Source organism: Callorhinus ursinus, unplaced genomic scaffold (assembly GCF_003265705.2).
Source record: "Callorhinus ursinus isolate GAN/ISIS: 27379988/994484 unplaced genomic scaffold, GSC_fseal_2.0 scaffold19, whole genome shotgun sequence".
NCBI classification, from domain to species: domain Eukaryota; kingdom Metazoa; phylum Chordata; class Mammalia; order Carnivora; family Otariidae; genus Callorhinus; species Callorhinus ursinus.
In genome coordinates this window covers 758,357-781,268 of record NW_027397081.1, presented here as the reverse complement: position 1 = coordinate 781,268, position 22,912 = coordinate 758,357, and the positions used below count along the sequence as shown (strand labels likewise).

At 47.4% G+C, this 22,912-nt stretch overlaps 2 protein-coding genes across 3 annotated transcripts in view; one reads left to right on the top strand and one right to left on the bottom strand.

Annotated features, from left to right (window-relative positions):
- The window catches only part of LOC112840245 (uncharacterized), a 53,755-nt gene extending 42,047 nt beyond the window's left edge, over positions 1 to 11,708 (top strand). Inside the window, exons 2-4 of the mRNA XM_073903654.1 lie at positions 6,059 to 6,325; positions 7,382 to 7,535; positions 9,847 to 11,708. Of these exons, the coding sequence (XP_073759755.1) occupies positions 6,059 to 6,325; positions 7,382 to 7,535; positions 9,847 to 9,871 (446 nt within the window). The 3' untranslated portion in view covers positions 9,872 to 11,708. The remainder of the gene's footprint in view (positions 1 to 6,058; positions 6,326 to 7,381; positions 7,536 to 9,846) is intronic.
- A 9,150-nt stretch (positions 11,709 to 20,858) lies between these two features.
- Positions 20,859 to 22,912, bottom strand: part of BIRC2 (baculoviral IAP repeat containing 2) — a 25,727-nt gene continuing 23,673 nt past the window's right edge. For both annotated transcript variants that reach the window (XM_025893801.2, XM_073903653.1), the window contains exons 7-9: positions 22,089 to 22,343; positions 21,785 to 21,826; positions 20,859 to 21,678 (exon numbers count right to left, since the gene is read on the bottom strand). In XM_025893801.2, coding sequence (XP_025749586.1) covers positions 21,485 to 21,678; positions 21,785 to 21,826; positions 22,089 to 22,343 — 491 coding nt within the window. In that variant the 3' untranslated portion in view covers positions 20,859 to 21,484. The remainder of the gene's footprint in view (positions 21,679 to 21,784; positions 21,827 to 22,088; positions 22,344 to 22,912) is intronic.

Below are 22,912 nucleotides of genomic sequence, written 5' to 3'. Positions count from 1 at the left end.
AGCTGGACTAGGCTGAGGGAGCACAGCAGGCCCAGGAAGGAGCAGGAACCAAGCACAGAGATGAGCTGCATGTGAGGGGAAGGCGAGCGGATGCACCTGCTGGGGACACTGGGCCTGGTGCGCCGTGGCGGGATCTGCCCTCTGGGTGCTGGACAGTTCAGCGCGCAGGCCAGAAGTGAGGGCGTTCACCTGCAGTTGTGCTGGCACTGTGTGGAGGAAAATGAAAATCCAAGAGGAGTATGTGCAGGTGATAACCAGCTACTTCCATTGGAAAAAACAAAATATACGATACAGTAATTTGGGGAGCGCATAGGTGGTTCTGTCCAAAAAGCGGCCGACTCTTGATTTCGGCTCAGGTCACGATCTCAGGGTCCTGGGATCGAGTCCTGCCTTGGGCTCCATGCTGAGCAGGGAATCTGCTTGATATTCTCTCCCTCTGCCCTGCCCCCATACGTGCTCTCTCTAAAAAATGAAGATACATTAATTGTTGTTTAATAATAACACAATGAAGATATGGTGGTTAACATAACAATAAAAAATTTAAAAAAATAACACAATGAAGAGGTCTGAAAAATGAAAAACAGATGTTCAGTGTAAAGGGTGATGCCTGGGAAGGAAATGGAAGTCCCAATGTGAGTGCGTTCTTTGCATCTTGCCTGGACTGTGAGCTCCTTGCAGGTAAGGATTGCATGGTCTGTGTGTGTGCAGAGCCTGGGAGCATGCTGGTGCAGGGCCAGGGGTGCGGGGGGAGCAGGGGTGCGGAGGCTGGGGGCGCACGGGGGCCAGAGTGTGCTGGGGGGCAGCTGGGGGCCGGGGGCGCAGGGGCCGGGGTCACGTGCGGGAGCGGGGGTGCAGGGGCCAGAGGCACGCGGAGCCGGAGTATAATGGGGGGCAGCCGGGGGCGCAGGGGGCCGGAGTGTGCTGGGGAGCAGCTGGGGGCACGGGGCACCAGGGGTGCGTGGGGCCGGAGTGTGCTGGGGAGTTCTGTACCATGGAGCAGGAAGAGAGGGAAATTACTGTTCTTGCGGATGCCCTTTGACTGTGATCCGTGCCTTTTTTGTCGTTAGCCGGGGTGACTAAGCGGGAGCAGAATGGGCGAGGCCTCAGGCTAAAGTGGGGACATTGCGCTCCTGGCTCTGCTGAGCTGCTCTCCACACGGCGCTGGGACGAACAGCCCGTCACGGATACACAAGGCCTTATTTAAAACACCCCAGTTATGTTTCTGTGTTGATGGATACAGTTGGTTTCCCTTTTGGAATTTTAACTTAGGAACTTGTAAAATATATTTGATTTTCAGAGAAACTGAAAATTTCTTTATGATGACAGTAGTTTTTTTTTTTTTTTTTTTTTTTAAGCCCAGTTTCCTCTTAGATCCTGTTTTAATCTAGATTTTTCAGTTCTGTGGATTTTTGGTCCTCAGGTCATTAGAATTCAGAATTTTTGGAAGGAGTCTCCTGTCTATGCAGGGAGGGAAGGCCTCTGCTTTCTCGGTAATACACCTGGGAGTAAACTGCTGTGCATTGTTGCTTTATAGAGGAAAGAGGTTCTCTGTGTGCAGAATACTCCCGGGGCCGCACACCGGGGTCGCCCCTGCGGTCATCCCGTGATTTGCTCAGGCTGCAGGTCGTGCTAAGAATCCCACACAGCTCAGAACTCACGCACCAGAAGCTCACGCCGTGTCTCCGGCAGCCCAGTAGGTTCGACAACTGCAATAGGACTGAAAAGACCCTACCATCCCATATTTAATAATAACTGAGATTTTAACAATGTCTTGTGCATTTCAACCCCAGTGTGTGTATTTGATGCCCTGATGAAAAGAAATTGTCACCCTTAACCTCGAAATCTTTAGGTTGAAGGGGGAAGACGGCACTTAGGTGTTTTTGGACCTGAGGCTACAGGCGTAAGGAAAGCGGAGCGGTAACGGGACGGGAATAAACAGACTCTCAAGGTCCCTATGTGTACTTGGCGTCGTGGAAATGGGCCTGGCTTCTCGGTCTTTTTGGGTAATTGCCTCAAAGAACCGAGGAAGAGGCAGCATGCTCTTCCTCTGATGGGGCTCCGAGGGCAGTGGGGTGGCCCTGCAGACACCCATGGGGACCTCGGGTGTGGCTCTTGAGGGGAGATCCATTTATCCCAAGAAGGGGTGAACCATCAGCATTTCCATGACGCAGGCACAGTGCTGCGAGCGCAGCCCCCGCCCGGTGACCTCCCCCGAACCCTGCTGACGCCGTCCTGTTTCCCAGAGGAGGCCGGAGAGGGAGTCATCCCTGCTCTGGGTGAAGCGGAGTCTCAGCCTGAGCAGACCAGCAGTGGAGGGCTGACTGGCCTGCTGGACTTTTATAGCCGGCCCACACTGTCTGCTGGACTCCTTGTGGTCCCCTCGCAGTATTCACAAATGTTGATGCGTGGCGGGTCCCTGATGCGTGGCCAGGACTGGCCTGCTGGACTTTTATAGCCGGGACGAAGCCTCGCTCCTCTTGAGGTCCCTTCCGGACCTTGTTCCCTCCCCCCGATCACAGCCCCTGCTGGGAGGGGAGGTGCGTGGGTGCGTCACTGCGGCCCTCCACTCCGTCTCCCATACTTGCCTGAAACCCGAAGTCAAGAGATCCCTGACTGTCGATGGAAACCCCTGGATGCTGTTTCATCCGCGTGGTTGGAGAAACACCGCCCGGCAGGACCCAGCTCAGCACGGGCACCAGCGGGCGGCGCAGACACTCACCCGCGAGAAACGACAGCCCCGCAAACCTCAGCACATCCGTCTGCGGGCGCTGCCCTAACGCGGGCCACGGTCTAGGCCGCTCATACCACCGGGTTTGCCCGCCGGCTGCTTCCCCGAGGGCGGGAGACGGCGCGCCCCAGCACCGTTGGTGGTGGTGGCTCTCTGGTTGGTGATGGTGGTTGGTGGTGGCTCTCTGGTTGGTGATGGTGGTTGGTGGTGGCTCTCTGGTTGGTGATGGTGGTTGGTGGTGGCTCTCTGGCGCCCTTGGCTTTCACCCCACGTGGCATCTCGTGTGTGTGTGTACGTGTTCCCCAGCTAACAAGGGCACCTGTTACCCATTTCCCTCTTTATAAGGCCCCTCCTAATGACCTCATTTTAACTCCATCCCTTCGTTAAGATCCTGTCTCCAAACTAAGGTCACATCATAAGGTGCTGGGGTTCAGGATTTCAGCATGAGTGTTAGAGGACACGGTTCCTTGCTGACCTGAGCACCGATAGCTGCTCCAGCCGAAGGCTTGGGCCTCCTTATGTCCACTCACTGACAGTCTTATGTAGGGTGCCGCTGCTTTCCAGAATAACCCCGAAATACTAAACCTCTGCGGTCAGCCAAGCTGAGGGTTTCTCCCCTGTGCCCGCCGGGGCCTGCTGCAGGATTGGCAGCTTGCAGTGGGGAGTGGGCGTTGTTGGCTTCCATCCGTGTTCTGCCTTTGTCCCCCCACTCCTGCTGATTGTGACCCTGACGGGATGAGCGTTTGGGCGAAGGCTAGGACGTCTGCATGGGGCAGAGCTGCACCTGTGGTTCCTGCCGCGGGGCCCTGTCCCCCCGCCGACCCTCCCTCCACACACCCTGGGCCCCCGCTTTCAGCCTCCCTGCTGGTTGCTATCACCCCGTCGTGCGGAACTCTGTCCTGAAGCAGTCGTGGAGGGCCACCCTGTGCAGCAGTCTCCTGCGCAGCCTGATGTGGTTCATGGGGAACAAGCACCTTGGCCATCGGCGTGAAGTCTTCTCCCAGTTCAGCCGTTTAAACTTCACCAGCCCTGGTACCTTGGGAAGGACGTGTCAGGCTAGAGTCCTTTCCAGTCTCTCCGTCTCCTCAAATGCAGGGGCTGCCAGTCCCGCTCTTGGGGCAGCCGGGCTTGACGTCAGGGCATCTCTGTCCTTCGTGGGCAGAGGTGGGAGCGGACACATGGCCACCTACGCTCTCCTGCTACCTGCCCTCTTGGTGCCTTGACAGGTGCTGCTTGATTTGATTTGTTTTTAGTACTTTTCTTAGATGTAATTGACACACGACATCCCTTGGTCTCAGGGACCCGCTACGCATCAACATTTGTGAATACTGCGAGGGGACCACAAGGAGTCCAGTAGACGTGTGGGCCATATGCAGGGATGGTTTTTCTTCCTTGTGGTGACAATCTCTAAGATGACTCTCCACAGCCTTCACATGCGGTGCGGTATTGACCGCATTCACCGCACCACGTGGTGCGTCCTGGCGACTTGCTCTGTAGCTCTGTACCTGCTACCGCCCTTCCCTGCCCACATGCCTCCCTTACCTGCACCGCGCGGTGGGTGGGGGGCTCCCAGGCTGGTGGGCGTGGCCCAGCTGGGGTGCGGGCAGAGTCAGGGCTGGGGCGGGAGGGATGGCGTTGTTCACAGAGGGGCGCGGACGAGTGGGCACTTGAATCCCAGGCAAGGGCGTCGCGTTCGTGGATGTGAGCACTGACCTCGGGAGCTTCCCTGGATCACAGTTCACGTGTCGACACATCGTGACACGGTTTAATATAGAACCTACTTGCCTTTCTTGTCAATTTGTAGAAATGTTGAGCTGCTTGTTTCTCTAACACATTGGTTGGATTTTCATATTTGGATAAACCTAGTGCAGCTCCCTACTTCTACCCCTGCGACTCTGTCCAGTAGCTCTAGGAATTTCTTCTGGCCGAGAGAGGGGAACGGGCTCGTGTGTGCGCTGCATCCAAAAGCGCGTTGTGTTGTTTTACTCTGCAAAGATCATTCTGAAGATGTGACATAAATACTGGTTCTTTGCTCTGTTTCACTACAATAGCATTCATGCTCTAGCTCAAAGAGGAGTATTTCCCTTCTAAAGTGTATTCTCTCTGTAGAGAGCAGTCAGGTGAGTTCAGGTTTTTATCATTCATAATTTATTGGTCTGTATAGTACAAAGGTATTCCTTTGGCCTTTTTTAAAAACTAGGTAATACTCTGGGTGAGACCACACAGTAGGGACCCAAAGTTGAGAAAACATATAAGGAATTTGAATAGTAAAATCTGATAGGCAAATAAGCAGCACTATTAAAATCAGCCTTTACAGTTAAACTGAAGAAAAAAAAAGTACCAAAAGTCAAGAAAAAGTCCAAAATTACTGGAAGATGGGGAGTTGGTATAGGAAGCAAGCAGTGCAGGTGCGAGACAGAGCTGCTGGGGCAGGCCGGCCCGGGCGCCCGCCCTCCACGCCAGTGCTGGGACGGCCAGAGTGAACCGGGCCGACGCGGGCAGCGGAGCGGACCAGTGAGCCTGCAAGGACGCTTGGAGATGCAGAAACAAATGCAGGAATCCGCGCATTCATGTTAAAGGGGCAAAGAGAGCATCGACTAGATTCCAGGGACTAAGGCGCCCGTGGCTGGAAAGGGGTGAGGTGGCGATGTTAGGAAGCAGGTACCACGTGAAGCAAGCTGGCTTTCGGGCACGGCCTGGCTGATACGTACACACATGGCTAAGCGAGTTTTCTCTTTAGGCTCTTCGGGGAGTCGTGACAGGATCGGTACCTGCTCCTTTGCATGCAAACCTGCACATCAGGTGTGAACGGAGGCGCTGGGCCGGGTGTGGGGAGTTAGGAAACCTTCACCAGCAGGTGGCGTCCCAGCGCACAGTGGGACGCAGCCTTGACCCTCCCAGAGAAGCGGGGCCCGGCCCGCGGGGGGGTCAACACGCGCTCACTCGTCCGAAGCTCCGGGGAAGGAGGTGGCACAGAAACTACGCCATGAAAAACCCTTCCTCTATCCGTCCGTCCGTCCGCTCGCCAGACACTTGGGGCAGGACGGTGGTGGGAGGTCCCCCTAGCGATGGTTAAGACTTGGTCCTTGTCTTGAAGGAACGCGGTTCTCTGGGTTCATTCCTATCTTCCACAAGTTCCTAGCTTCGTGGAAGCACGGCGGGGAGCCCGCAGGGTCATTTACCATCTGAGATCCTGGGTGGTTGTAAAAGTGCTGGCATCGGCCGGCTCAGCGTCCTGGGCTGCTGTGTCCAACCACGAAGGCCACCGAGACTGGGTCCCGATTCCCCAAGCCTCTGCGCCAGTGCTAACGTCTCTCGATCCTCTTGCAGAGAATGTCACCGCTGTGACCTCCAACCATACGAGCCATCCCACCAGCACTGTGAGACAGCCGACGAACCCACAGTCTTCCACATCTAAGACCGAGACAGTCACGGCCTTGATGTCCACGGCAACAGCTAAAATCACAACACCCACGGGCTCCGCAAACAGGACTAACAGCAGCTCAGTTTCACAGAACGCAACCCAGACGATGCCGTCCACAGTGAGCACCACCGCCCGCAACAGCTCGGCCACGTCTGCTTCTTCATCCGTAACGAGTACGTATCAAAGCCGCCCTGTTTGTGCTGAACACAGGTGTCACGTGCCGCATTCCCATTGTCATTCCGTTCCACAAAAATACAAATGCGGATGGGCTGTCCTAGTGCATTCACCAGCGGATCGATCCTGCTGCACTTGTCACTATGGAAAATTCGTTTCCGACTTAATGAGGCCGCATGATGACGGTAGGGGACGTGTCCTAGCAGGGAACTGTCATTACGTGGTTTGAAAGCATGTCCTGCCTGGACCTCCAGGTCCCTGGGTACACGGCAGAACTAGGCAGCATCAGCATCAGCCCCCTGGGTTTCTAAGCCCCAATTGCAGTTAACATGGTTCTCATTCATTTCTGCCATTGAGCTCTTCACGTGGTGTCCGGGGCAAGCCCTGTGGTCAGCCAGCACTGTTCACGCTTTGCATTCGTCTCAAATAAAATGCCTGGGAAACCACGAATTCAGAACCTAAACATTGACCTTTCCATATGTATTCAGAGGTCAGCTTGTGATTACATGTATCAGCACAGGCAGCAGGCTTTATGGCTTCCGCTCCAGTTTTCTTACTATAGTTTATGTTCTGAAATCAACTGTAGTGTCTCAAGGGTTTTTGATGTGATAAAGTCAAAATAGTTGGAAGTCCCCAATTTATTCAAAAGGAGAATTTTCAGTTAGAACCATTCAGACTGGATCCAGCAGCAGGATCACCGCCGTGATGCCCAGGCCTGTAGTGAAGGCATCAACTCTTAGGAGGACCAATGAGGAAACGGATTCCCCACATGGTGCTGCCTCAGGGGCTGTGGTCGAAGGTCGGGGTTCAGCAGCACAAAGACCCTCAGATGCTGGGGCGGCAGCCCCGGGGGGGCAGCTGGGGGGGGCACACGGGGAGAAGACCTGCAGGGGTGGGGGTGGGGTGGGGGAGAAGTGCTGGATCAGCTGGGGAGACCCAGAACCCAGCCATCACTCAACGCAAAGCAGGCTTTCGGCTTGCTTAGAAATTCAGAGTGGCAGCTTATAATAATGTTGTTTAAAAACAACTGAAGCCAATGTTTTGTTTTCTTCCAGTCACACCAACTATTAATTCTAAAGGAAATCCAGGATCAAAATTTGACATTGGCAGCTTTCTTGGCGGTATCGTGTTAACACTGGGGGTTCTGTCGATTCTTTACATCGGATGCAGAACGTACTATTCGAGAAGAGGCATTCGGTACAGAACCATGTGAGTTTTGACTTGCCAGAACTTGTTATTTCTGTACTTCCTTAAATATCACCACGAAATGCCACAACAGGGCCCCAGGTATAGGAATCACATTCCCATTAATCCTGTGCCCAAAGCAGATCATTCATTACTTACAAACACAAATGGATGCACATGCCTATGAAAATGCTGTATTTACTCACGTTGTACCTTTTCACTCAGGCCTGTAAGCCTAACAAACACCTGTTAAGGCCTCAGGAGCTGCAGCCAGTATGTCTGGTGATGTCCACAGCACGGAGGTATATCCTTGCTAGAAACATGGTTTTAAATGCTAATGCGGTCTCGTTTTCTCTGATGACTTGTTATGAATGAGTTAACAGATGGCATCATCTTACCAACAAGGCCACCTCGGGGGCCCACGTGCGCCCCTTCCACAGGCCTATAGGTCTTGGAGGGCTCATCTCCTAGCTTCTGTTTCTGAGTCCTTTTTGGGCTTTTTGACCGTTACTGGATTACAAGAGCCAATTCACTGTTTTGACTGTTAACATAGCACAGACTCCCCAGAATGACTCTCCAGAGGACACACACGTGTGTCCCACACGAACTTTACACATCAGATGGATCTGGAACTGATTTAACAAAGTGAAACAGGTTTTACTTTACTACAGAATTCTCTAAGACTTGGAGATGTTGGTGCTTGTTGTGAGTTTCCAGGAGGGAACAGAACATGAAAGTATTTCTCAAATTTATCATCGAACTAAAACACACCAGGCTTTAACAAACTCACTTTCAAGTGTTTTGCCAGCATATTTGGAAACATTCTTTAATCAACCCACGAAGGAAACAGACTAGAGTTAACTTGTTAGGTATCCTTCTGTGTTTCTAGAAGTATTTATCGTGTTTTTGGTGAATTTCACCAGTTAAACAGAAGGTACATTTTGATCAGTGAATTCAATGCCACTTTTTTCATAGTATCAATGTTTATTGATGTAAAGGAGGCTATAAAATAGTGAAGCAGGTAAGTTGTGTTTTCATTTCAAATTGCCATGACTACGCAGCATGTTATTTTAGCTTCTGTGAGCTCATGGCCGTGTCCGGCTGCCCGGGGGATGCATGCAGTGCCCAGGAGCACCCCCTTCTGCACAGGGGACACGGCAGCAGCAGACTCACCCCACCGGGAGTCTGTTCCACAGGCACAGAGAGGATCCCGTACTGAGTCTACACGTTGTTCTGACTTTTCCCCACGTTAACCTATCTGAAGTTAGGACGTTTGCTACAGTTTGTGGGGTGAAAAAGCATTGTGTTGTAGTTCATTCGGCCGTTTTTCCTAGTGCATTTAAAAGCCAGGAGTTGGTTCGATGTTGGGAAGTTCTTACACCGTGCAGTATTTTGTTTGTCCCATGAAGGAAACTGAGGCCTTGCGTATCTAGGAGTGAGCACTAACCCGTTAACAGCTGGGCCAGTGGAGCGCAGCGTTTACGGATGGGCTTGGTGCTCAGTGTGGACACAGCAGGGGACAGTCCCACACTGCCTTAGCTTCCAGTCCTCGGTGAAATGGGACGACGAAGTGATGGAGTTGATTACATGAGATACAGGTGGAGTCTACTGCACCTAACGCGGAGTAAATGTTCAAGGAATCGTAGGTGCTGGGGTGGGTGATTTAGAAGGTATTATGCTGAGCGAAATAGAGATCATATGACCTCACTGATATGAGGAATTCTTAATCTCAGGAAACAAACTGAGGGTTACTGGAGTGGTTGGGGGTGGGAGGGATGGGGTGGCTGGGTGATAGACATTGGGGAGGGTATGTGCTACGGTGAGCGCTGTGAATTGTGCAAGACTGTTGAATCACAGATCTCTACTTCTGAAACAAATAATGCAATATATGTTAAGCAAAAAAAAAGAAGATAGCAGGAGGGGAAGAATGAAGGGGAGTAAGTCAGAGGGGGAGACGAACCATGAGAGACGATGGACCCTGAAAAACAGACTGAGGGTTCTAGAGGGGAGGGGGGTGGGGGGATGGGTTAGCCCGGTGATGGGTATTGAGGAGGGCACGTTCTGCGTGGAGCACTGGGTGTTATGCACAGACAATGAATCATGGAACACTACATCAAAAACTAATGATGTAACGTATGGTGATTAACATAATAAAATTCTATAGCTAGAGCAGAGGTCTGAGTGTAAATCTGCTTGAATCCTTAGCCGTACAAAGTTTACATAAAGGACAATGTTGATCCTAGAGCTTTAAGTTACTTAAAAATTAGATAAAAAACCGTTCTGATGCAAATACAAAACAGTAATTTTAACAATTTTAACTTTTGATCTATTACAGTGATGAACATGATGCCATCATTTAAGGAAACCCAAGGACCCATGGAAAGAAGATTGATAACAACCCTATCAATTAACTTTAGTTATTCTTGAATACACAGGCCATGCATATAATGTACTATAGAAACATGTAGATTCCTCACTGTTACTAAAGGTAAAAAGGGTTTGGTTTGGGTTCTTTAAATGAGTATTTGAAGCATATAGTTAATGTTAAAAAACACCTATTAAGACAAGTCCGCCCCTTCTGTGTGGCACTGGTCACACGGGGGAGTAACTGGAAGGCCTCCTCCCTGAAGGGCGCAGTGCCCTCTGAGCCCACAGATACGGGCCTTGGGACGGTCACACAGCTTGTACAGCTGAGTACTGGGTTCAGAAACAAAAGGCACTGCCTTCAGGTCCTGCTAGAGAGCCTGGGTTCTTGTTACAACCTCTTTTGAGCTTTCAATGGCAATTCAGCTAAGTATTTTTGCGTCTGTAATTTCAGTAAACTGCAATGTTGAACAAAGTTTTAAAGATGGAGTTAGGTTTTTTGCTACTGCGAGACTACTGGAAATTGCTTTATTTCATATGCAACAGTTAATTTTATGTTTAGGGAATATTTTTAAGAGGTGTAGAGCTTCTTTCAGTAGCTAGGATCCTGTATGATGCAGTGTCAGCCTACCTACCTTACGCCCCCTTCTGCAATTTCCAGACAACCTGTAGGGCTCGGTCCCTCAGCCCAGGGAGGACGGCCTCCACCTGCAGGAGGCCAATGCTGCATTTTTATACTAAAGAAATCTTTGTATTGGGATTAAATTCTTAAGTTTTTAAAACAAACTTTCAGGCCCCTTGTGTCCCGTGGAGGGGACTCGGCTGTCTTACGGTAACAGCACGGTGTTCAAGGGACACCCGTGTCCATCAACATCGGTCTGAGGGTTTGGCTTATAGTTGATACTACAGCAGCCAAAACTCAGGGTCAAGTTTGGCAAAAAAAAAAAAAAGTATTTAGTCCTACTAAATGACCAGCCAATATAGAAATACTATATTAGATGTCCTAATGACACTGCTCTGCATTGAATAGGACTTAAGTGTAACCTGTGATCAGCTTTTCATTTTCAGAGAATGCCAAGAATTTTTATATAAAAGTATCATTTCTACTCACTGTGCACTAGGGCCCACTGAGGTGAAGAGCGGGTGACAGGGCAGGTCTGAGGCGCACGGTGGGCCCCCAGTTTACAGAGAGGTGGGCTGCTTAGTAACCTACAATGCACCTGCCTGGTCTCGAACTGCTTTTATGTCTTTGCAAAATACACTTATGCTACAAGTATATGCTTCTGTCTTACGATGGGGGCCTTTAAACTGAACTTCTTCCATCTCTTGCTGGCTTTACTCCCGTCAGAACCTTGAAGCCAGGCCTGTTTCTGCAGCACGTGGAAGAAATGTCTTTAAACCCCTTTCCAGCTGCCTATGCTTTGGGTCTAAAAACTGCCTTCTCTGTCTGGAAGCTGGATCTTCGTTCCTTCCCGCCCCCGCACAGAAACGCGGAAGTGGGGGCACGAACCACTGCTCCCCCAGGGCGCACATTTCCTAAGCCTGTAATTCATGTCCTAATTATGTTTACTTCAGCAGATACTCGCTTCTGTTTGCGTTCCTTGAGAATGTATTTACTTGAAGAGCTCTTAGAATCCAGTCTAGGACTTTAGATGATCCAAAACATGAGGATTTCCCATACAGATAAATGAGTGGGCAATATATTAAGAATTTTGTATTTTTCAGGAGAAACACTTTTAAAGCAAATTCCTTTTTTTTATTATAATGACCAGCTTTTGGTATTCCATTGTTACTGAGATCTATTTTTAGAATAAAATTTTGTTCTCCATCTAAGAGTTTTATGTGTGTGGTTTTGCTTCATTTCCTCAAACTCGAGAGAAATGAAAAGCCCCAACTAAAGAGGCATACTTTAGGTGTGAGGTGTGGCTGGCTGGACCCACAGTATCACCTGGAAACTTGGTAGAAGCAGAAATTCGTCAGCACCACCCCAGAGCTCCTGAATCCATGTTCCAACACTCCTACCTGGTGGTTTTCTGGAACAGCAACGTTTTTCTGTCGGGTAGAAAGAATTATAAAAACAGGTACATTCATGTTAGAAATACACATCAGCTACAAGTACCTCAACAATGGACAGACCCGCACAGCAAGACGGAGGGTGTCCCCCGGTGTGGCCTCGACCACTGGGGACCCGAGACCGAAGCAGGGGGCTCGCAACAGGCATCACTTGGTCTGGAGAGGGCAGAGAGATGTCCCACCTGCAGAAGCGGGGGCGGGGGATGCTGTCCCCACTGGGACCTGCTGCAGCTCTGCCCCGTTTCGGTCCTCAGAAGAACCTCACTGGCCCTGGAGCCTGGTCTATCCCTGCCCAGGCAGGGGGGCTGAGCCACAGTGTGGCCGCCGCCACAGCCCGGCCACAGCTGAGAAGAGCTCTACCAAGACCGAATCCACAAGTAGAAACTCTCAACAGACCAGTTAGGAGTAAGGAGACTGAATCAGTAATCAAAAATCTCCCCATAAAGAAAAGCCCAGCACCAGATGGTTTCACTGGTAAATTTAACCGAAGGATTAATGCTAATCCTTCCCAAATTCTTCCCAAAAACAGAGGAGGGAACACTCCCAAACTCTTTTTTAAAAGTGACATCATGAGCTCAGGAGTCACAGGCCCTACTGACTGAGGCAGCCAGGGCCCCCGCCCAAAACTGATTTTTAAAAGCCAGCATCACCCTAATACCAAAGCCAAAAAAGGACAAACCAGAAGACTTGAAGGTAAATCCCTCATGAATATAAATGCATTTTTTTTACCCAACAGAATTCAGCCCATTGACAGGATCACTCATCCCTGGGATGCAGGGTTGGTCTGACATGTGCAAACAGATCCGTGTGATACACAGCAGTAACAGACTGCAATCACACGGTTTTGGTTCTTCTAGACACAGAAAAGCAGCTGACAAAATTCAACATCTGTTCATGATAAAACCTTACATATGGAAGGAATAGCCTTCCATACAGTGAAGTCCCTGTAGGACGGGCCTCCATTGGTCCTCAGAGTCGTACGTCAGGGTCAGGAGGGAGGCGGGGTATAACCACAACTCCACACAGCACGAGAAGTCCTAGCCACAACAGTCTTTATTTGCACACGACATGTTTTCATAAACACAAAATCTTAGAGACTCCACCAAAACCTGTTAGAGCTAATGGATCTACTCAGTAAAGCTGCAGGGTACAAAAACCAACATTCCAAGAGCAGCAGTATTTCTATGTACTGATAACAAAGTATCTGAAAAATAAAGACGATCCCATTTACAACAGCATCAAAAACAAAATACTTAGGACTAAATGTAATCAAAGAACTGAAAGATCTCTACCCTGAAAACCACCAAATATTGGTGAAAGACACTGAAGATATAAGTGGAAAGGCACCCTGTGGGATGGTACAGTTTACACTAACGAAGCCCATTAATTTGTAGTCCTCTGAAACCCGGGGCCAATCCTACCTTTCCAACCTCGTTTCCCATTATTTACCTTTGTTTTCCAAAAATGCTTCATGCATTTGTCTTTCTTCATAGTTCTTCCTCTGCCTGGAAAATACTTCCTAATACCTCTGTTCTCCAACTCAGCATACTCTAATCCTATTTAATCCTCAATATACCCAGTTGTAGACACATAGATCAATGGACCAGAACAGAGCCCAGAAATGGACCCTCAACTCTATGGTCAACTCTTCTTTGACAAAGCAGGAAAGAATGTCCAATGGAAAAAAGACAGTCTCTTCAACAAATGGTGTTGGGAAAATTGGACAGCCACATGCAGAAGAACGAATCTGGACCATTTCCTTACACCACACACAAAAATAGACTCAAAAAGGATGAAAGACCTAAATGTGAGACAGAAATCCATCAAAATCCTAGAGGAGAACAGAGGCAGCAACCTCTTCCACCTCAGCCACAGCAACTTCTTCCTAGAAACATCGCCAAAGGCAAGGGAAGCAAGGGCAAAAATGAACTATTGGGACTTCATCAAGATAAAAAGCTTTTGCACAGCAAAAGAAAGAGTCAACAAAACCAAAAGACAACCGACAGAATGGGAGAAAATATTTGCAAATGACATATCAGATAAAGGGCTAGTATCCAAAATCTATAAAGAATTTATCAAACTCAACACCCAAAGAACAAATAATCCAATCAAGAAATGGGCAGAGGACCTGAATGGATATTTTCCCAAAGAAGACACACAGATGGCCAACAGACACATGAAAAAGTGCTCAACATCGCTCGGCATCAGGGAAATCCAAATCAAAACCTCAATGAGCTACCACCTCACACCAGTCAGAATGGCTAAAATTAACAACACAAGAAATAACAAGTGTTGGTGAGGATGCGGAGAAAGGGGAACCCTCCTACACTGTTGGTGGGAATGCAAGCTGGTACAGCCACTCTGGAAAACAGTATGGAGGTTCCTCAAAAAGTTAAAAAATAGAACTACCCTGGGATCCAGCAATTGCACTATTAAGTGTTTACACAAAGGATACAAAAATGCTGATTCAAAGGGGCACACGTAGCCCAATGCTTATAGCAGCATTATCAACAATAACTAAATTATGGAAAGAGCCCAAGTGTCCATCGACTGATGGATAAAGATGTGGTATATATACAATAGAATATTAGCTATAATAAAGAATGAACTTGCCACTGGCAATGACATGGATGGAACTAAAGAGTATTATGCTAAGTGAAATAAGTCAGTTGGAGAAAGACAAGTGTCATATGATTTCACTCACATGTGGAATTTAGGAAACAAATGAGCAAAGGGAAAAAAGAAAAGAAACTGAGAGGCAAACCAAGAAACAGACTCCGAGAACACACTGATGGTGACCAGCGGGGAGAGGGGTGAGGGATGGGGAAACAGGTGCTGGGGATGAAGGAGGGCACCTGTCGTGATGAGCACCGGGTGATGGACGGAAGTGTTGAATCACTAAATTCTACTCCTGAAACTAATACTACATTGTATGTTAACTATGAATTAAAAACAAAAAGAACTACTTTATTACTACTTTCACTAACATTATTTGAAAAAGTTCCCATAGCACTTACCTGCACTTCTCTTATGTTGAGCCTCAATATCCCGTATGTACACAGCTGCAGCAACATAGTTTATAAGACCTCTCCTATTCTCACAATGCTTACTCTTTTGCACCTCTGTTCCCTTCCAAACCCATCACTCATCCCCATACCTGCCCTTATGCGTTTTCACCTTCAGTGTCTGTAAAACGTACCCCAATTACTCCAAATTATGCTAGAATATGAATTACTCTAGCAATCACAATAGCCTCAAAATGGAAAAGCTTCCTCAAGAGATAGTGAATTCTGGTGGGAACACAATTGTGCGTGTAATCATGTGAAGTGTTATACCCGGTAAGGACAGAGAAAAATCCTTAGTTTCCTTGTAACCTTGAAATTGCTATCATGATTTCTGTTTTTACAGAAAAATCATTGGGTATTTACCTACTGACTTGGAAATAAAGACCTTCGAGGCCTAGTCTAGTGACAAAGTAGCTGGAACATTTGTATCCACACACACGCACACGTACAATACAGAAGACCGTACATTAACGTAAATTAACAGGGATTCCCACTGGAGAGATTCCAAGTCCTTGGGGGAGCAACTGAGGATTTCAACATTTTACTTTATATGCTGATCCTGATTGCATCTTTCTCAAGTGTCTATTCCAATTCTACCTGGCCTTTAAACATTTTTTGAAGATTTTATTTATTTATTCATGAGAGACAGAGAGAGAGAGAGAGAGAGAGAGGGGCAGAGAGAGAAGCAGGCTCCCGCGGAGCAGGGAGCCTGATGCGGGACTCGATCCCAGGACCCCGGGATCATGACCCGAGCCAAAGGCAGACGCCCAACCATCTGAGCCGCCCAGGCGCCCTCTACCTGGCCTTTAAAACACAACAGCAGCCCCACCACTGGGAGGAATGCAACGCTAGGACTGCGTTTAGGCTTCCGGATGGACCACTGCCCTGCCGTTAGCAGAGCCTGCTGAGAGAAGAGCTCCCAGGTGCGGACCCACATTCGATCCCCCTTCACCTTGTGACCAACAGGAGGGGCAGAAACTGACCCTCAGAGAAAAGCTGAGGAGCAGAGCAATAAAGGGCTGGCCAAAGCCTTCTTACTTAGAGGAAACCCCGGCTCCTCTCCCCTTACACACTGGGCCGCGCCGCCACGTGGCCGACAAGGTGTGACCAGAACTGTGAGGATTAAAAAAGCTCCAAGGACTCACAGCTTGAAACCTGTCTGGACGCCATTACCACCGGAAAGATCACAGGGCCTAGCAAAAATATGAATTGTTGTCACGGTCTCTTCCCATTTCTGCTCAGCTAACCCACGTATCCCAACACAGCAACTAGACAGTACAGTCCACTGCGGGTTTGTGGGCCCAAAGATAACACCTGTTTGACCCACGTTCAGGACTAATAAGGGACGCAAGTAGTCAACACAGGGAGATGAAAATGTCTCCGTCGTTCCTGATAAAGACTTTGGACAACAGAGGTGGGAGCTTCCGAACACCAAATCCCAGAAGGAAGCCTTTATCATCAGTGACTGAAAATACTGAAAGCCCAAGCACGTCGCAGAACGACAAACCGCAGGCGCCCTGGCTCCCACAGAGCCAGAACAGGAAGACAGGGCTCAACTACCCAAGGCTCCCCCCGAAAGCACCGAGACTGGACAGCTGCACCAAGAGAATGTGATGGAAGAAACACCACGGAGGAGAACACCTGTCCCCTCCCAGCCCAGTTCTTCCGGGATTAATCTGTGAAGAGCAGGACTGGCCGTTACCACTCACGGGATCTGCGGGGTCCGAGGGCCCCAGACCCTGTGGGGGCTCTGACAACTCTCACTCATGTGCCGATCCCGCAGCGCGATCTCGGCCGTTGGCCGGCCGGGGTCCGCGTCAGGGGTCACGTGCACCAGCGGCCACGGCCATCCCTGCCCCAACTCGGTAAAAACACAGACACCGCCCCCCAAGAAGCACAGGATGAAAACGCGGCCTAAGGCTTCCATCACACCTGACCCTCAAGCGCCCGTCGCTTTCATATTACAGGACAGAAAGGGAGGCACTTCTAAGTCCCGCTTCAGACCGAATGGGGTTACGGAAAAGCAGCTGCGTGACCAGCCAGCTGAACAGCAAAGCACGGGTACTTAAAAGCCGGGCAGAAAAATACTGGCACACATGTAAGCAGCCGTCAATTTCTCAAGGTGACTGTGAGCAAAACCGACCGTGGGTGTAGCTAATGAGAAAAATCCAATTTTTAAGCTAACATTAACATTTTACAAAACTTGAGAGCCTCCTGATCCTTAGACTTGCCCTGACAATACCAATGGGGAGAGTCACAGCTGTGATTTTTTGATAATGAGCAATGAAATGTATCAGCCGCACAATTCAGTAAAGGGGTATTTTCCAAATGACTAATGCATCATGGGTAAAAGAACCAGTCAAAGTGCTAGACTCACCAAGGAATCTTAATGCATTTAACCCTTAACACGGGTTTGATTGTCACTGGTCTACTTAGAATATGGATTTTTTTTCAATGATTATATAAATGTACACTATCAATATAGTACAGTATTGTAAATGTATTTCCTTAGTTTTTTAATTAAAACTTTGCTCTAGTATTCTTTAAGAATACAGCACATAATATACAGAACATACAAAATATGTATTAATCAACTGTTTATCAGTAAGGCTCCAGTCAACAGTACACTATTAGTAGTTAAGTTTCGGGGGAGTCAATAATTATACACAGATTTTCACCTGTGTTGGGGGACTGGTGCCCCTAACCCTCGTGTTGTTCAAAGGGCCCACTGTGTAAGAGAAAACAGTAAGATCGCCTGGGTGGCTCAGTCGTTAAGCATCTGCCTTCGGCTCAGGTCATGATCCCAGGGTCCTGGGATCGAGTCCCGCATCGGGCTCCCTGCTCGGCGGGGAGCCTGCTTCTCCCTCTGTCTCCCACTCCCCTGCCTGTGTTCACTCTCTGTCAAATAAATTAAAAAATCTTAAAAAAAAGAAAACAAAAATAGTAAGATCACTTAACAGTTAAAGGATTAGTGGTTGCTAGGGGTTAGTGGGGAGGAAGGGATGAACAGAAGGGACGGAATTTTAAGGCAGTGAAACTCTTCTGTATGTTACAATCTCACAACCCTGAGACCATGACCTGAGCCGAAATCAAAGAGTTGGACACTTAACTGAGCCACCCAGGTGTCCCAGGAACTCTGTACTTTCTGTTCAATTTTGCTGTGAACCTAAAATAGCTCTTAAAAAATGTATAAATTAGTAAGTTTTTAAAATTTAATTTAAACTTAAATTTTTTTAAGACCATTGACATTTTAGACTCCACACAAAATACCTTTCAAAAGTTTCAGTGTAACATCAAAAAGAATATCCAATTACCTGAAAAATTCTCCTTCCTTTTCTAAATACATACTTCTGAGAAGCTGAATTTTCTTCATATACTGGAACCAAAGCCAACATATTACAAAAGATGCAGAAGCAGATATAAGAATCCAGCTGTCTTCTATTAAGCCAGACATCAGAGCTTTGCTAAAATTTATATCAATGCCATTCTTCTAAATTTTCTACATCGTTATTTTTCTTGAGAAGGACTACATTAACATGTACTGCCATTGCTTTTTTTAAAGGAATGTGTCTTAAATGAATTCTTAAGTATTTTAAAAATCTGCTATAATTTCTACCTCGGTAAGTAAGTATCGGTAGATACAACCCATGTGAATACAAGCTCTTTGGGGTCCTCGGGAATATTTAGGGCTGTAAAGAAACTCTTGAGACCAAGACGTTTAAGAGTTGCTACTATGCATTAGGAGGTTTCTTCCATATAGAAGAACACTTCTGAAAACAATGTCCATCTGTCTGCAGAGTTGACAGCCAGTTGTCCTCTGACTTACAGGATGGGGGTCAACAAGTAAAGGGCCTGGGCGGCTGGTGTGGACAGGAAAGTGCCCTGCTCAGCTCCGGGACTTGGCTCTCTTTAGAGAGAGTGTGGGGAACCCCTGGGCAGAAGCAAGAGACCTAACAAATGACTGACTACACAATTCCCATTTATATCAAGGTAAAGAATTAAGAGCCATATATTATTTTCAAACGTAAGTAAAAAAAAAAAACCTGAAGGTGTAGTTGAACAAGAGATGAAAATTTTAAGAAGTACTTCAGACTCCCTTTCATCTTGACCACACACAGCTGACCCAATCACTTACCTTCGTGCAGCCCAAAGTCAGCCCATAACTTCACACTCCCCCAAAACTCGACTGTATAGCCTCCTACTGACCAAGAGCCTTTGAGGTTCAACCATACTATTCATAGACCACCAGCTAGCTCTCCAGCAATCTGCATCAGGTCACTGAGCCTAAATCTGCACATTAACACGCATCCAAGGAACACAATAAATACACCTAAAGGAGCATCTGACAATCGCCTACTGGTTCAACACCACGAATACCTGTTACGACAGATTCTCATTATGAGGAGCGTAAGAGAGACTAAAACCCTACTCTCTGATCTAGGCAGACGATTCAGCAAGGGGATAAAATATGTCACCGTTTACTTCTATTCCATGCAGTATTCTCACTGAATGCAAAAAATAAAAAAAAGTTCTTACACATTATGAAAACCAACTAGCTGAACAAAGCCAAGTAAGGTAAACTTTCAAATAAATGAAATTCAAATAATTAGGGTTCTTATGCTGGGTAACAGCCCATGCAATTTTTAAAAATATTAACACAGCTTACGAGAAGTTTGTCCAAAAAGCACAAGCTAAGGAGTCGGTAGACCCATGTTCGAATTTTACTTTGTAGTTGCTCAAAGGATGTGGGCTACATGCTTAAAGCCACCAGCACCTGGTACTGGCTATTAGGGCCGCCATGACTCAAGCAGCGGGAATTTAGTTTCTCACCATCTCTGGTGGCTGCAAGTCCGGAGACCAGATGCTGGAAGACACGGTTTCTTCTGAGGCTTCTCAGCCCGGCTTGCTGACGGCCCGATGGCCCCTTCACAGGCTCCTCCCGCTGGGTGTGTCTGGGACCTGTGCTCTTCTCAGGAAGACACCAGTCCTCTCACATTTGGGCTCAGAGGACCTCATTTTGCCTCAGTTAACTCTTTAAAGGCCTTATCTAGAACGGCAGTCACACTCTGAGGTACTAGGGAGATCAGGACTTCAACATATGGATTTGGGAGGCGCAATTCAGCCCATAACCACGGTGGACCCTCAATCAAGCAAAAAGGACAAGTTTCTAAAGTGATTTCATACCTTCTCTCAATTCCTTGAGGGCAGGGAGAACCCTCCCACCGACGCGAGGCCGTGGACCCACAAGTGCATCAGCACCTCACGCTGCAAACAAAGGCAAGGCAAGATCCTGGAGGATGGAGAAACTTTCACTCCTCCCAGGGTACGCTCTACGTAAAGGCACCTAAAGGAGTCACAGGTAAGAAGACACACGGAGTGTTTACTATTTGCTTTCCCCGGGCCTCAGAAGTCTGCTGCGGACCCAGGGGAAGGACGGGGCTGCTCAGGCCCAAGGAGGAGACACGAACCCCTGCCTGTGTCCACCCCCTCTTCCCACCAGCATCTATGCAACAAAGCGATTACACTATTTTTTTTTAATCCCAATGCAGATTTACCTAATTTTAATTTTTAACATGGATTTTACTTATAATACACAAAGCGACTACACAGGTATCTTAAAAGAATTTCATGAATCACATTATTTAAGAACACTTTTTTAAAGATTTACTTGAGAGAGAGACAGAGAACGAGGGGAGGGTCAAAGGGAGAGGGAGAAGCAGGTCCCCGCCGAGCAGGGAGCCCGACACTGGGCTCGACCCCAGGACCCCAAGATCATGACCTGAGCCGAAGGCAGACACTTGACCGACTAAGCCTCCCAGGCGCCCCTAAGAACACTTCTTAGTAATTTGTTTTACGAATTCCACTTTTATTTAACAGCTAACATCTGAGTGCTTACAATACACAGATACAACTGTACAGTAAGTCATTTAACCCTGATATAACCCTATTAAGGCGTGGAGAAAATACTTAAGTCAGGAGGAAAAAAACGATGCAGTCTTTTTAAAGAATTTTATTAAGAGGGTCTCACAAATTAGGGAAAAGCTTATTGACCAGTAAGAAAGAAGTCCTTATTTTAAAACACAAGTGGAAAAACATCAAAGAGAATTTGGCACGGTAAATGTGGTAAACTCCAGTGGTCCTGCCCGGTGTCCAAGTCTTGTCAACTGCACACTCTCAGGTCGTGCTCAAAGCTTCCAGAAGGGACACCAAACCCAGGCCCTTCCGACAGGACACCTCAGGGCACTGAGGCTCCCCCGTAACCTCCCCTGAACTCGCACACGCACACTAACACAGCCCATCACACACAAACCCCCCCTTTGCCTAAACAAAGATTAGGGCACAGGATACTAATGTTCTGAATCAAGACCACTAGTAGCAAAGCAGAATACAACACAAATGTCCTAATTAAAGAACCAATAATTCTTTTATACTTCAGACAGCTTCACGTGTTCAACAATGTGCTAAGGACCTTTATGAGAGAAAGGTACGAACGGTGCCCTTAATTACCCCCCTGCAGATGGGGCATTTTCTCAGAGAGGGGGCACATTCCTGGCACACGACCAGGTGGCCACACGGAATGAACACTATGGAAACTTCTTTGTCCATGCACACTTTACACGTCCTCTCTTCCTGCAGCCTCCTCAACTGCTCTTCCAGCGACAGACCTAGTAAGAACAGACTTCAGTGAAATTTAGTTTCTACTTTAACTCCCATTAAAGAAAAAAAAAGGGTAATATTCCCCATTGGTCTTAAGTCTTCATTTTGTTTTACCTGAAACATCTTCAGTTGGAATATACTTCATGTTCTTGTCCACTGAGGAAAGAAAAACATACAAAAGGCATTATTCTACCAAATATAAGACTACGTCACCCACTACTCATTTCCTTGAGCAACAAAGATGCTAGCTACAGATGAGGAATTACGCAGTCATACTACTGGGGCAATGGGAAGACCTCCCTGTTTTAGAACTAGTTAAATGTACAGACTAGGGTTGGCTAACTGGATTTGTCATTTGTCAAACATAAACATGAACATAATCCCACAGATTTCTGAAATAATTTTACCAGAAACTCACCAAATAACTTCTTATATAAGGTAGAGTCAATTTCTTTTAAACAACTTTTGAAGATGTTGGCAGCAGTGTTTCCTTTAACTAAAACGGTATCAATCAGTTCTCTTGCTTGCAAAGGTATCTGTGTTTTTTGCTTAATGATATCGTGTTCCTGTTTATTAATTACATTGGCCTTTAAAAGATTATCCAGGATAGGAAGCACACAAGTCAACTGTTGAAAGAGAGCCATTCTATTCCTCCGAATTAATGACAAATCATCTTCATTTAAGAAAGAAAAAAGAAAAAAATCCATTAGATTTTAAAGGGCTCCAACTATATACACATAGTCATTAACAACCAGCCCTACAATTTAGGCCCTAAATTAACAGGAGCTTGAAAAAGAAGCATAAAGTTACTTGTTTGCACTTAAATTCACACCCATCATTCAGAAAACTTCTGGAAGATTTAGCTAAGGCATATCATATAGTACACACAACACACAGGGTCTCTGTTTTTGTCATTTCTTAAAGTGGAGATATTTACACAGGTCTTTGAACCTTGCTGTTCCATAGAAAGAAAGCAGAATTTTGAAGGACAGTAAAACTATGGAATTAGTAATACTGACTTCTATTTGCATCCTATCACTATAGTTTTACAAACACTTTCGTACAAACTCCCTTATTTGATACCAAAGATCCTATCACTTGAATAAGGCGGGTATGACTACTTCTCATTTTCAAACACGGAGGAAGAAACCTCAGCACAAGCGACCTCCTCAAAGGGCCAGTCCCCTGATGACATTCTCCCCACCCCGTGCTGAAGGAGCCAGTCCCCTGATGACACTCTCC